We start from the raw sequence: 15031 nt of genomic DNA, 5'->3' as shown, positions 1-15031 counted from the left end.
GAGTACTCATATCTTTGGAAAATGCAACATGTTATTATTTTATTGATTAATTTTTATTTATAGAATATTATATTTATGATAAAATATCTTAAATATTTTATTTTATTTTTTAACTTTTTATTAGCAAAGAAATAAATAAAGATCTATTTATTTTTATTATCATTTATTTCAAATTTATTTTATCTTTTTATGTGAAAATAAAATGAAAATGATATGCAACAAGTTTTTATTGTTAAATTTTTTTGGTTCCATAGGGTTGACTGGACTTTCTGAAATTTCTTTTTCTACTATGGCTTCGAGGCTAGGAATTAGAGGGGAGAAGATGAAGATGAGTTATGGAAAAAAGAGAGAAATTAGGGGATTTTGTTTTTCATAATTTGGTGATCAAGTTGTAACATTAAATTATTAAGGAAGGAAGGAAAATCCTTAATAAAAAGTTTTTAGTTATTAAATCAATTATAATAAAAATCCTCCAATTTTTTCAAAGTTTTTATTGACTAATTTTTTGGGCGTTCAAGTTAGCATTAAGATACTTGAAAACTACGGAAAAAAGAGAGAGCAATATATATAGCATGCAAACTTCAAAATGAATAGAAGAGTAATTTTCTCCTCTTAAAAGGAAGGAAGGAAACGAGCAATCACTGAGTTCACAAATTATATTAATTATCCCTAAAGCAATCAGAGCTGTAACATAATAATAAATGGCTCAACAAATTTATCAAGCAGAAAAAATAGCAGAAAATTCCAGATTTTAGAGGGGAAATTCAAAATGTAAAATCCTAGAAAACAACCGTCCGGATATGATTTAAAATACTTTTTTATATTTTTAAAAATTATTTTTAATGTTAATATATTAAAACCATATAAAAATATAATAAAATTTAATTTAAAATAAAAAAATTCAAAAATTTTAAAAATATAGTTTCAATTCTAATTTCATACACAACCGAAGTCTATGTACTGACAGTACTTTCTTAGATTTATTGTGCATTTGTGCGTGTCAAGGGATTATAGGGAGAGGGAGGGACCCTCTGCTCAAGTTATCTACAGGCATAGATGGATGTGTACACACAGGATAAGAAGGTAGGGTCATTTTCTTCGCCTTTGCATGCCTAATTTGACAGGAGTGGTTCGTGGAAGATGCTGCCAGCTGCAATCAATCAATTAATACAGTGAGGGAGGGACCCTCTGCTTTCAAGTTGAATGCATCTCCCCATTCCAGAACGCACTTCATTTCATCTCTATTTCACGACTTTCAGACCCTTCTTCTCTCTCTCTTGCTCGATCTTTCTTCCTTGATTTCCCAAAGAAAACAAGAGAACATGGCAGCAGAGCTTTTTCTTACGTTTTCCATGGAGGAGACTTTGACAAGGGTCAGTTCCATAGCTGCTGAAGGGATCGGAATTGCCTGGGGATTGGAGGGACAGCTGCTAAAGCTCGAAGAGTCATTGACCATGATCCAAGCTGTGCTCCAAGATGCAGCCAGAAGGCCAGTAACAGACAAGTCTGCGAAGCTTTGGCTGGAGAAGCTACAAGATGTAGCTTACAATGCTGAAGATGTTCTAGACGAGTTTGCTTATGAGATTCTCCGAAAAGACCAAAAGAAGGGAAAGGTACGTGGCTGCTTTTCACTCCACAACCCTGTTGCATTCCGTCTGAATATGGGTGAAAAGTTAAGGAGATCAATGGATCACTGGATGAGATTCAGAAACTTGCAACTCGCTTTGGGCTGGGAATTGCATCTCAGCATGTAGAGAGTGCTCCTGAAGTTATCCGGGATATAGACCGAGAGACAGATTCCTTGCTTGAAAGCTCAGAAGTTGTAGTAGGAAGGGAGGATGATGTCTATAAAGTTATGAAATTGCTGATTGGCTCTATCGGTCAACAAGTTCTGTCTGTTGTCCCTATTGTTGGGATGGCAGGTCTTGGAAAGACTACCATAGCAAAGAAAATTTGTCAATTAGCGAGGGAGAAAAAACATTTTGATGTGACTCTATGGGTTTGTGTCTCTAATGATTTCAGTAAAAGGAGGATATTAGGAGAGATGTTGCAAAAGATTGATAAATCTACTGGTGGGTTGAGCAATCTAGATGCAATTCTTGAAAAACTTCAGCAAGAGCTAGAAAACAAAACACTTCTTCTTGTTCTTGATGATGTGTGGAATGAAGACTATGATAAGTGGGCTGGTTTGAAGGAGGGATTGTTAAAAATTAACAGCAGGATTGGGAATGCTGTTGTTATTACAACCCGCAGTAAGAAAGTAGCAGACATGATGGAGACTTCTCCTGGGATTCAGCACGAGCCAGGGAGACTATCAGCTGATCAATGTTGGTCCATTATCAATCAAAAGGTGAGCAGGGGTGGACGAGAAATAATACCTTCAGACTTCGAGTCTATTGGAAAAGAGATTGCAAAGAAATGTGGAGGTGTTCCATTACTTGCTAAAGTTTTGGGAGGAACTCTTCACGGAAAGCAGGCACAACAGTGGCAGTCAATTCTAAACAGTAGAATTTGGGATTCTCCGGATGGAGATAAAGCTTTGCGCGTATTGAGATTAAGTTTTGATTACCTGTCATCGCCAACACTGAAAAAATGTTTTGCATACTGTTCCATTTTTCCTAAAGATTTTGAAATTGAAAGGGAAGAGCTAATTCAACTTTGGATGGCTGAAGGTTTTCTCAGGCCATCAAATGGAAGGATGGAAGACGAAGGCAACAAGTGTTTCAATGACTTGCTTGCAAATTCTTTTTTCCAAGATGTTGAAAGGAATGGGTATGAGATCATAACAAGTTGCAAGATGCATGATCTTGTGCATGATCTTGCATTGCAGGTCTCAAAATCAGAAGTGTTAAATCTGGAGGCGGATTTGGCCGTTGATGGCGCATCTCATATTCGTCATTTAAATCTCATATCTTGTGGGGATGTTGAGGCAGCATTAACAGCGGTTGATGCTAGAAAATTGCGGACTGTTTTCTCAATGGTTGATGTATTCAATGGGTCTTGGAAATTCAAGAGCTTGAGAACTCTCAAATTGCGAGGGGCTAATATCACAGAGTTACCTAATTCCATTCGGAAGCTGAGACATTTGAGATATCTTGATGTCTCAGATACTGCTATCAGAGTATTACCAGAATCCATCACCAAGCTGTACCATTTGAAATCATTAAGATTCACTAATTGCAAGTCACTAGAGAAGCTTCCCAAGAAAATGAGAAATTTAGTCAGCTTGAGACATCTTCATTTTGATGATCCAAAGCTAGTGCCAGCTGAGGTGAGACTCTTAACACGCCTTCAAACTATGCCTTTATTTGTTGTGGGCCCAAATCATATGGTTGAAGAGCTTGGATGTTTTAATGAACTAAGAGGAGCATTGAAGATATGCAAGCTTGAGCAAGTGAGAGACAAAGAAGAAGCTGAGAAGGCAAAACTGCGTGAAAAAATAATGAACAAATTGGTGTTTGAATGGAGTGACGAAAGTAATAGCAGTGTTAACAACGAGGATGCGCTGGAAGGCCTGCAACCTCACCCAGACATAAAAAGCTTGGAAATTAAGGGTTACGGTGGTGAATATTTCACATCATGGATATTGCAACTCAATAATCTGATGGAGCTGAGTTTGAAAGACTGCAGCAAGTGCAGACAACTCCCAACACTTGGATGTCTTCCTCGCCTTAAGATTCTAAAGATGAGTGGAATGCCTAATGTGAAATGTATAGGCAATGAGTTCTATAGCAGCAGTGGCAGTGCAGCTGTACTGTTTCCAGCACTAGAAAAACTCACTCTATCTAAATTGGATGGTCTTGAAGAATGGATGGTACCAGGTGGAGAAGGTGATAAAGTATTTCCTTTTCTTCAAGTATTGCGGATTCAGCGGTGTGGAAAGTTGAAAAGCATTCCGATATGTGGTCTTTCATCTCTTGTAAAATTTGTAATTGACGGATGTGATGAACTGAGATATTTGTCTGGTGAATTTCATGGCTTCACGTCTCTTCAGATTTTAAGGATATGGAGTTGTCCGAAGCTGGCATCCATTCCAAGCGTACAACGCTGCACAGCTCTGGTGGAATTGGTTATATGTGACTGCCCTGAGTTGATCTCAATTCCTGGTGATTTCCGAGAATTGAAGTATTTGAAGACATTTTGTATTCGTGGATGTAAATTGGGAGCTCTTCCAAGCGGACTACAATGTTGCGCATCTCTAGAGGTATTAACAGTAATGGATTGTAGTGAGCTTATCCGTATCAATGATTTACAAGAATTGACTTCGCTACGAAGTTTACGGATTGGAGGTTGTGATAAGCTCATCAGTATTGACTGGCATGGTTTACGACAATTGCATTCTCTTGTTTATTTAGAAATCACCGCGTGTCCCAGTTCGAGTGATTTCCCAGAGGAGGATTGCTTAGGCAGCCTCACCCAACTGAAGGAATTGAGAATCGGTGGTTTCTCAGAGGAGATGGAGGCTTTTCCTGCAGGAGTTTTAAACTCATTCCAACACCTCAACTTGAGTGGGTCCCTCAAATCCCTAATCATATATGGATGGGGTAAACTGAAGAGTGTACCACACCAACTTCAACACCTCACTGCCCTCGAGACATTGTGTATAAGGGATTTCAAGGGAGAGGAATTTGAGGAAGCATTGCCAGATTGGTTGGCCAACCTTTCTTCTCTTCGATATCTTGAGATTTATAATTGCAAGAATCTCAAGCATCTGCCAAGTTCAACAGCCATTCAACGCCTCTCCAAATTAAAGCAATTGTGGATTTGGGATTGTCCACATCTTAAAGAAAATTGTAGAAAGGAGAATGGCTCTGAGTGGCCCAAGATTTCTCATCTCCCATCAATCTGTATAGACGATACACGTGGATAGGTAAGTTGGTATTTTAATTTTATTCCGTTACTTTGTAGTATGCAGAGAGGAGAGAGAACCAATTAAAGTATTCAAATCAATGAAAGCAGCAATAATTAGACTTCATTCTTTTAAAAATGGTTTATTTCTCATATCCCAGCATTCTTTAGACATATTTTATCAAAATTAACCAAATCAATCATAATCAAAAGCAATTATTAGAGACTAATATCTTATTATCTTTTATTATTATGTTAACAAAATTTATACTTGTGATCAAAACCAATTAAAGTTTACAAATTAATGAAAGCAATTAATTTGTTTTTTCATTAATGGTTTATTTCATTTAATTTAAAACATCTTATAAAATAAATGATTATTTGTTTTTTCTATTTTAACTTAAATTTGATTCGGTACACTATCACATGGTATTATTAACTACCAAAATTATATTTTCATGACTGAATTAATTTTCTATGCATAGAATAATTTAATCAAATATTTTAATATAATAATTAAAAGAGATAATTATTGTAATAAAAGAAATGATTATTTGTTTTTTACTATGTGTCAAAATATATACATATCAATGATAAAATCAATAGCCATCCAACATTTTTTCAATCATTATTCTAATATCATTCTTACAAAATAATTTAACCTATATTTATTAAGATTGTTTCCACATATTAAAAATAATTGCATAATCTATATGGTATTATTTATTTTAAAATCATCAACTTTATATACAATTATGACACTTAAAACAAACTACTAAATCTAAAGATTAACCAATTAATAAAACTCACATTTAAATAGAGGCATTCATCATATACATGTGAATTTAATGATGATTTGTTAAAATTTAAAAATTATAACCATGAAATCAATAATTTAAAATGTTATTAGACTTTTACTTTTTTAAAAAAACTTGCCTCATCATTTCTTGCCTAACCAATTTTAACTTAGCTAATTTCATTTAATAACAACCAATAAGATTATTACTGAGATTACTAATCAATCACTTTTTAGTAGCAAATACAATTAAAGCTAAAAACACTCTTTAGTTGACCCCAAGATTTAAAAAAAGAAAAAGGCAAACTTGGCTCCAGTTTATATAAAATATAGATTTATAAATTATATATTGATAATATATTATCTAATTCCAACCATTTTGAATTTTAGTGTTGTTTATCTTTCATTTTGTTTATCTTACAAGATTTCTCATATCCAATCAATCTATATAGAGGGTATGAATATACGATCAAAGCTAAAATATAGATTTAGAGGAGAAAAAAATAAAATATTATTAAATTAAATAATATTTTATGAAGTGATAAATAATAAAATTACTTTTTTTTTAGTTTATACTGTATATTATTATGGATTTAAATATCATTTAAATCCATAATAACCAATAAAATTATTATTGGTTATTAATTTTATCATTTAATAATAACCAATAAAATGTGAGTTTTATTTTATTTAAATTTTATATCATTTAATAATAACCAATAAAATTATTAGTGAGATTACAAATACGATCAAAGCTAAAATACTTTTTATTTTATTTAAAACATTTTATAAAAGAGATGATTATTGTAATAAAATAAATTATTATTATTTTTTCTACTTTAATCTAAATTTCATTCCGTACACTATCACATCATATTATTAACTACCAAAATGATGACTGAATTACTTTTTTATTAACAAAATAATTTAATTTTTTTTGGGAAGGTAGGTAAAAGATATGATAATGATTGGTTCCACTTATTTTTTACATGAATTACTTTAATTTTGTGGATGGTAAATAACTTATTTGCTTTGAAACTAATTAATACCGAATTAGCTTTTATGATGTATCCTTTTGTTAACAAAACTTATCAATGATAAAATCAATACCCATCTATTAACTACCAAAATTATAATTTAAATTTTGGTATTAGACATTATTAACTACCAAAATTAGACATTGTTAAAATTTATAATTTATAATCTTGAAATCAATAATTTAAATTGGTATTAGACATTATTAACTACCAAAATTATATCTTGGTGACTAGATTACTTTTTTTATGAATAAAATAATTTAATCAAACATTTTTATGATGATTAAATTTTTTTAATTTTTTAAGGCTGCTAAATTCTTGAAAATACGATAATAATTGGTTCCACAAATTTTTAGCTTTTCACATGCTTATTGTATTCATTGAATTGAATATGCTTTCTATACAACTAAAGCTACTCTCAACATAAATCATAATATTTTTAGAAACTATGAAGCAATCCCATTTTCCTGACATTTTTTTTCTACTCAGTTGCATTCATTCTGCATTTTGTAGATTAGCGTTGTTTATATTTCTAAAACTAATACCAAGTTGGCTATTTTAACTATCATATGTGCAGTCCGACCTCGGAGACTGAAGGGAGCCATGGAATGGTTATTTGAAGCGTATTCAGAATAGTGTTTGTCAGGCTGGATAAATATGTGACCTGCACAATTCTCTCGTATCTTTATAAGATAAGTATATTTGTCAAAATGTAAGAAAATGAATGGAGCTAGTAGCTTATCATGAAGATAGAAGAGTTTAATATAGATATGGATGTGAATTCAAATGTGTAACTTCTATTATTTTATATTTGATTTTGTTATTTAACTTTAAAGTATTCGATTTTTATGAGGTTATGTATGTTGATGATGTTCTTGGGCAGGAAGAGAATTTCAAAGCTCAATTTTGTAATTGCAGAAAGAACAATTAATGTTCTTGTTGAATAGATGATTATGCTGATGTACTCCAAATATCTGAAGAAGAATTGTACTTTTTGTCTTGTAAATCTACCTTCATCTTAAATAATATGTTGCTATTAATTCATGGTTATCTTCTTGCAATTAGGAAAGCTTTATAAATAGTGGCATCTTGTTCCTTATCCCAGCCTGCCCATTGGATTATCGGATCGATGTTCCATGGCTTGAGAAGAACAGGGAAAGCAGGCCGTGGAGAATGCGGATTTGCAATTTGGATTTTGTAATCTTCATTACTGAACACAAGCTTTCGACACTAACTTGGCTATCTAAGAGGAAAGCTACCTAGACCACTAAAACTGCTTACTAAAATCTCTTTAATTCATTCTTTGGTTTCAAAGGAGAGTAAATGCAGCAGCAAAAGGGGATGCCCTGCAAGAAAACATGTAGAGAGGAGCTTGGAGGATCCTAGCATGTTAGTTGTGGCTTATGAAGAGGAACAAAGTCACTCCAAAATTGCATTTCAATCTCCCAGCATGATGCTTCATATTTAACAACCAAATCAAACCAAAGGACAACAGTATTTTCCATGCGGGAGCTGTCCGAGCACCTGCAAAGTAAGGTTCTTCTTCTGCTACATATTCCCTTCAAAAAAGATCTCATGATTTTTAACTTCTAGATTATATGCTCCTCCTTAATCAATGTCTAATTGTATACATGCTCTCTCAAGATTTTCTAATAGGCGCTGTGCGTGGGAAAGAACCACCATAGTTGTTCAGCTGGAACTTCTGCAAATGAGAAGGGCGAGAAAATCCTTTGAAAAACAACACAAATGTAGAAATAAAAGTTCAAAGATGATCCAAAGAGTGCAGATCTCAAAAAAGGACAGCAACCAAATTTGAAACTGGATCAACACAAGCTCACCGAATCCACAGGCGAAGCCATTCGAATGAAAAGCTCCAAGAGAAGCAACCAAGAACCCACCACTCTAAACTACAGAAACAGGGGAAAGGCAGAGAAAGACAAGAAAAAGATGCAAAAGCAATACATATACAAATGAAAGGCCTGGAAAGAAGTAAGGGGACAACTAGATCCAAAATGGATGAAGCTGGCGGCTTATCACCAAAATATAGGAATGGATGTGAATTATTGCTTGTATGCGATGTTACTTCTATTATTTTATTTTAGACATCTTTCTCAACATTTAGGAATTCAATTTTCATTAAGCTATATATATTGACAATTGAAGTGAAATTCAATATTCCACCTAATACTCAGAAAGATGGGTCGAAACTGTCATGAACATCACCAAAAATGTTCAAAGTGACTTCTTTCCATACCATTTTCCTCTTCTATCTGCCTTCAAACCAGTAGTTCATGACCAGGTTTGTGTACCTGTATTTACATATTACACACTCCACACACTTGATGCATTTGCACAAACTAATTGCTTGATATATTTTAGGCAATTATAATAATATTTACAAATATTTCTGCCTTCGGTGTCCTCTGCACTTGATGAGAGAACATAAATGCCAATTATGGCCCTCGTAAAACAAGAAAGAAAACACCCAAAAACATGCCAGTCCCCACGATTTTGATTTGAGCTACAATATGGGCAGGTGTTCACATGTGCAGCCATTGGTTTCCTCCTGGCTTCCTAACTGTTCAAAATTCTTGGACTCTTTTCCTAGTTGAGTTAGAAATAGATGGCAATGAGAAGCAAAGTGAATGAATTGGGGGGGTGTCCTAGAACCCCCACTTCGAGATCTTCCACAGTAAGACGAGTAGCTGAACCCCCACTTTGATCTTCGCCAAATGCAGATGCAACCATTTTTCTGCTCTCTTCCAGCAAATTGTGGTCAGCAGCAAAGAAAATTATCTTTGAAAACCATGGTCAAATTTTCAATATAAGAACACAGAGAAATGCATATACGAGCAAAAGTATTAGATAATAAATAGATCACACTTCAAGATTACAAGTAATATTCTCATTGTCATTTACAAAGGCTTCAGCCTCTGGCACCTGTGTAACTGTCATGACCATCTACCACCCTGGAAGTGCAATTTGTTGCCTTCTTGATAAGTTTAAAGAGGTTAACGTGGATGTCAAGTAAAGAGTAGCCATTTGAAGATGAAATGTTGAATGGTAATGCTGTTTCCAAATTTAACCCTAAAAGCCGCTTCCATAGGACCATAATCAACTAATTACCTTTTTGTTTCAATACTTGCCTTCCACCTTGATGTGATGTACTCATATTTTATTGCAAGTATCATTAATCCTCGATGATGTTTATCTGTAATCACTTCCCTCGATATAAAATAAAGCAAAAGGCAATTCTCTTGGATTTATACTGTGCATGGCATGACAACCTCAACATAGATAAATTATCAGAATCCCTCCTAACTCCCAGATATATTTTCTGGCTTTTCTGGATTGTTGTTGGTTTATGATATTTAGAAGAGATAAGAAAATGGGAAACTAAAGATTCATAATTAGTTGGAAGAAAAACTTCTCTCTTTAACCCTAGCAACATATGATCCAGACTCTGCAGCGACCAAAAGGCAAAAACAAGATTAAAAAGTCATCCAAAACCTTAGGGACGGAATCAATGCTTGTAGAAAGAAATAATACCGGAAGAGCTAATATTCTATCTTCTATCGTAAGTCATGTTACTGTAACAGGACGAACCTGTGCAATTCTATGAGCTCGATCAACAGCCTGATCCTCAGTGGTTGGATTCCACCAAAGATCCAGAAGGATTTCATGACATGCAGCAACCATGTTCAAACCTAGGATTCCTGCCGTTAAGGACATCAGCATCACAGTGACCTGCAATAAATTTCAATCATTCAGATGCTGAATGTAATGCAAGAATTAAAGCATCAGCAATAATTATCATGCACAACATAATCAATTTGACAGAGGAGATCAGTATTAAAGCATCAGCAATAATGTTACAGTACGTTTTCCATTCATCAGGTAGAGGTCTTGATTATTAACATGTTTTTCATTGAGAACGAATGAAAAAACACCTTCTGGAATTAAGATTGTTTCAAGAATTCATGAGGTAGGGGCCAAACCTTGGGATCAGTGTTCAAATCTTTAACAGTCCAGTCTCTTGAACTCAAAGTCAGTGTCCCATCAAGCCTCCTATACTGGATGCAATACTGATTCAGTGAAATTTCAACCAAATCCAACATGCTAGTCCACTGGGAGAAAACAATTGCTTTTATTGGTCCTTCAGTTGACGAGTTTGAATATGCCATCGACGTAGCACTGGATCCTGTAGAACCATTAAATCCTGAAATTGGACTCTCTACCTTACAATGGGATTGAACCTCAAGAACAGCTTTGATTTTTGAGGAACTATACTCATGCTGAAGGACTGATTGATTTATCATCAAATGTGGAATTTGAGGAACTAACATCAAGGTTGTCAGAGATTCTTCTTCTAAGAGTAGCTTCAGAGAAAACAACATCGGAACCAAGTTGTTCTTTGCAGTCAGAAGCAGGGCAAGTATTATCATCTCCTGTCAAGTATTCTGACACACTGATAGTAGAAAACATGGCCACGCATGTTAACGACAGAGTCCTCAAGCAGGTCCTGTAAGAGCAACATACAATAGAAAAAAGATGGGTCTGATGCAAGGTGGTACAGTTTTTGTCTTCACTGGTCATATATTGTCAATTTAACTCATTGCAGGTACATACTCGCACTTCAAAAGAGACTCCTCTAACATGGTATAGACAAAGATGTAACCACTAGAAGTTGACAAGTGTGTAATCACTAAGTAGCATGGTACAGGCATGTCCAGAAAAGAACTAGATACTCCTCTAACAAGGTTGGCAAAGAAGCACATCAGTAACAAGAAACTAGGGTTCTCATAGGTGAAAGTTTGAGTTTTCACAGATACTAACAAGATTAAGATAGAATCCAACAAAGAATATCTAAAAGCAGAACCTTGTCTGCCAGCACAGGCATGAAGCTGGACAGTTTCAACAAGCTTATTAAGCACGGTCAGCAGGATAATGAAACCAACAAGAACTTGTTGTTCAATAGCTTTTTCAGTTGCTCGAAAAATGTAATCTACAGTCAACTGCATGAAAGAGTTTGGCCCATGGATTAAAACCATTAGCCACAGATTGGCAAAGCATTTTGTAGTGATTGAGAGCATCAAACAGATGCAATAACTCTATAAAGTTGTTCCATGATGAAATATCAGCTCCTTAGAAGCAAGCCTAAACAGGAACTGGTATTAATTTAAACTTTCAATTACCATCATAGCAATTTCAACCTTACATGTGTGATCTATAAGCATAGGGACCCTTAGTTGAGTGCTTCTATGGAAACATATCACCAGAGAGAATTAGGGTAGCCTTACATACGTGATCTATAAACATAAGGACCCTTGCTTGCATCCAGGAAACAACTGCTATTTTTTGTAACAAAGTTTACAGCTTCAGACTTGAAAAATGCACAGAGCCTAAATGTTAACTAGTTTACAAAAGCAAAGGAGAACCATAATCTTCTCTAGAACAGAGATACAAGCCCAATATCATAATACTTATAGCATACATACAGGATAATGCATGTCTTTGCTTATTCCCATTTCCATGAGTATTGAATGCAACAATCCGGGCAAGTAGCGAAAGAGAAAAGTTCCCAAACCAACCTGAACAACAACCATCATAAAATAAAAATGAACCTTCTTTTGATGGTGAATAAAAAACTGAACGTGAAATGAGAAAGTCGATACACACAAGGAATGAGTACATGAAAATTGCATGCGAGCTCTTTTGACCTGTTGGCAGAAGCTCCATCCCCTGTCAACAATCCAATTCTTCTATAAATAATAACCTTATACCAATGATGTAAAGAATAGGCTCACAGAACATCAGTGTTGTACAAGAGATCCAATTAGAGTGATTCACACTTTCTTCTCCAAATCATTTAGAGTGGCACTAATAATTAGGATACCAATTTGAACTAACAACAAGAAGAAGCAAATAACACAAAAAAGAAATGAACATATGAAGGAACAACTAGAAAGTATTAGCGATGCCTATTGGAATGCATTTTGACTCCAAGGATTCATTTACACGTTCAACAAATATTAAGAAAAACATGGAACAGGGATGACTAACTGATACGATCACAATTCACAATTTCAAGAACGAAGGCTTTATAACTACACTACCTGAAAAGGAACCACAAGTATTACAAGGTTGATCCCAATCGCCATGGTACTGCTGTAGTAAAATACCAAAGACCTGCTCAAAGTGGATGCAACGCTCGGCATAATGACACCCAAGATTAAGAATATCTGACGATACGAGAAAATCGCAGAACAATAGCAAAACAAATTGCTAACATAAAAATGAAGTACCAAAAACCTGACATGTTACTCCTGAAAACAACAGGTAGAACAGAAATGGTAAAACCAACCCTCTTCAATCGACAGCTCAAGGGTTTTTGAGAATACACCAGCCCTTCTTATATCTAACAACTTGCGGTCAAAAGGTAAAATGGATCGAACCCACGAACCACCCTTATCAATCTTCTCCCACATTTCCAGCGGACACATCCCTATCGCACGAGACGCGTTCCGGCAAAGAAAATACATCAGTGGCTCTTAAATTTCCAGCTCAAAAGCTAGTGCCTCATGCCTAGGTAAGAAAAGGCAGTCAAAAGCATTGCCATTTTCGTAATAGAAAAACTCACCTGTGAAAACATACCTTTACATGGGGTCTACGAAAACTGGAGTTAGAAGGTGAGAGTTTGAGCTTCAAAGAATGGGAAAACTTGTTCAGGTGTTTTAAGCCTTGGCAACCCATTGATATAAATTCTTTCGCAAAGCACCAAAGTCCCTAGCTTTGAGTTCATAACTCTCAAGCTAGGATATATTTGCACTTTACTACTCTCACCAACAACTACAAGACCCCAAGAAACTAAAAGTACAAATCTTTTAAAAAATATATTAATAATTCTGATAATTACTATATTTAAATATCAAATTTCTTAGACTTTAAGGAAAAAATTAAGCAAGGAGAGAGTAGGGTACCTAAAGAGAGTTGAAGGGGAAGGGAAGGCGGGGCAAATAACTATATATAGAAAAAGAGGAGAACGGAGAAGATAGAAACGGAGGTCCCATAGGGTTTTGCAGTATCCATTGGCTTCTGAGTTCTGGGTTTGGGGAAAGCAATGAGGAGGAGGTTTTTTTCCCAAGTGGAAGATGATTATCTGTGCTTGCAAATAATGGGTGGGATTAAGGAAGTCTAGTTTCAAAAATAATAAAAGTATTATTACCGGTTTTGTGATATTTCATAGGTGTGGAGGATATATTAAGGAAGTAATTACGAACTCATGAATTCAAGTTTGGGAAGATAACTTATCATTAATTTCATTGATTAATTTATCATTAATTCTTGGATAAAAACTGATTAAAATACATGCTAATGATCATTTACCGTAATGGAATTGGAGTTGTCAGGATTAGATAACGGGCTGGGATTATTGAGCTCATCCTCTTCATCTCTACTCCAAGCCCTCCACTCTCTTTCAACAGCCTTCCCAATTTAACACATTTTTTTTGCAGCAAACTCGAAATTAAAAGTTTAATTAACATTAATTCCAAATTAGTTACTTAAGAATTAATAATTAAAAAAAGTGTACCTTAAAAACTGACAAGTCGATAAACATGACCAATGAGCAAAGTATCGTCAGCTCTAAGAAGCTTGAGCTGTTTCAATGGCAACCCATTTTCTGTCCTCATTGTTGGTGATGTTACAACAAGTCCCACGTAGTGACCTGGATTGGAGCTCATGATTACACGAGCAGTAACAGACCAGTAATCCTCTCGACCTCATTTCCTGGATGTTGTATCACAACAGTTGCTGCCTCTGCTGCTGGACAATTTCCCATGATACCTTAATTATTTTTAACTATCCAAGGCAAGCAAGAAAGCGATGTAATTGAATTATATATAGCCTTGAATATATATATAATGCTGTGCTAAGCAAGAGGTAGGTTTCTCTCTGCAGACAATTTAGTAGTGCTGACGCTTGCTCACGTTCAAGATGTACCGCAAGAACTCAGGGAGGTGAGCTCAAAACAACAGAACATCAACTTTACAGAATTTTCTGATCGATCATCATCAAGAACTGGAAGTCTACACTAGCTAGCCATAGGTAGCTAGCTGAGCTCAAAACAACGCAACTCAAATGCCTTTGATTATGGTCATGTCCCATGACTTCATTAGCATACAAAAGCGTGTGTGAGATCAGATTTTTTGTGGGTTGAAGGTGATTTACAGTACTGTGGAGCAAGCAAATTAAGAAACCTTTAATTACTCTTTTTTTTTTCAGTCAATTGCAATTTTTTGACCAGTTTCCAGACATTAATACTAACTTAAAGAATTCATTAAAATCTTAT

At 34.9% G+C, this 15031-nt stretch overlaps 1 protein-coding gene and 1 pseudogene across 19 annotated transcripts; one reads left to right on the top strand and one right to left on the bottom strand.

Annotated features, from left to right (window-relative positions):
• Window positions 1-1199: 1199 nt before the first annotated feature.
• LOC133682656 (putative disease resistance protein RGA4) lies at window positions 1200-7516 on the top strand (annotated as a pseudogene).
• Window positions 7517-9028: 1512 nt separating this feature from the next.
• Window positions 9029-14142, bottom strand: LOC133682657 (helicase-like transcription factor CHR28). Of its 19 annotated transcripts, none has more exons than XM_062106101.1 (7): window positions 13662-13854; window positions 13336-13383; window positions 12798-13266; window positions 12361-12423; window positions 10680-12272; window positions 10288-10428; window positions 9029-9433 (listed from the first exon to the last, which is right to left on the bottom strand). In XM_062106101.1, exons 5-7 carry the CDS (start codon window positions 11124-11126, stop codon window positions 9203-9205), a joined length of 819 nt encoding a protein of 272 aa, XP_061962085.1. In that variant the 5' UTR covers window positions 11127-12272; window positions 12361-12423; window positions 12798-13266; window positions 13336-13383; window positions 13662-13854; the 3' UTR covers window positions 9029-9202. The 19 variants fall into 19 exon arrangements, with proteins under 19 accessions (XP_061962085.1, XP_061962091.1, XP_061962080.1 ...); XM_062106107.1 differs by having other exon boundaries at window positions 12798-13186; XM_062106096.1 differs by lacking the exon at window positions 13662-13854 and adding an exon at window positions 14068-14142 and having other exon boundaries at window positions 12798-13530.
• Between the last annotated feature and the right edge of the window lie 889 nt (window positions 14143-15031).

This window comes from Populus nigra, chromosome 2, assembly GCF_951802175.1.
Source record: "Populus nigra chromosome 2, ddPopNigr1.1, whole genome shotgun sequence".
Taxonomy (NCBI): domain Eukaryota; kingdom Viridiplantae; phylum Streptophyta; class Magnoliopsida; order Malpighiales; family Salicaceae; genus Populus; species Populus nigra.
Note: the sequence above shows the minus strand (reverse complement) of the source record. Positions and strands in the feature narration are given on the sequence as shown.

Coding starts and splice junctions, on each gene's coding strand:
- LOC133682657 (XM_062106096.1), bottom strand. CDS start 11,126: ATGATAATACTTGCCCTGCTTCTGACTGCAAAGAACAACTTGGTTCCG. Junction 10,429..10,679: donor ATTTGAACACTGATCCCAAG/GTTTGGCCCCTA, acceptor AATTTATTGCAG/GTCACTGTGATGCTGATGTC. Junction 9,434..10,287: donor GAGCTCATAGAATTGCACAG/GTTCGTCCTGTT, acceptor GGAAGAGAGCAG/AAAAATGGTTGCATCTGCAT.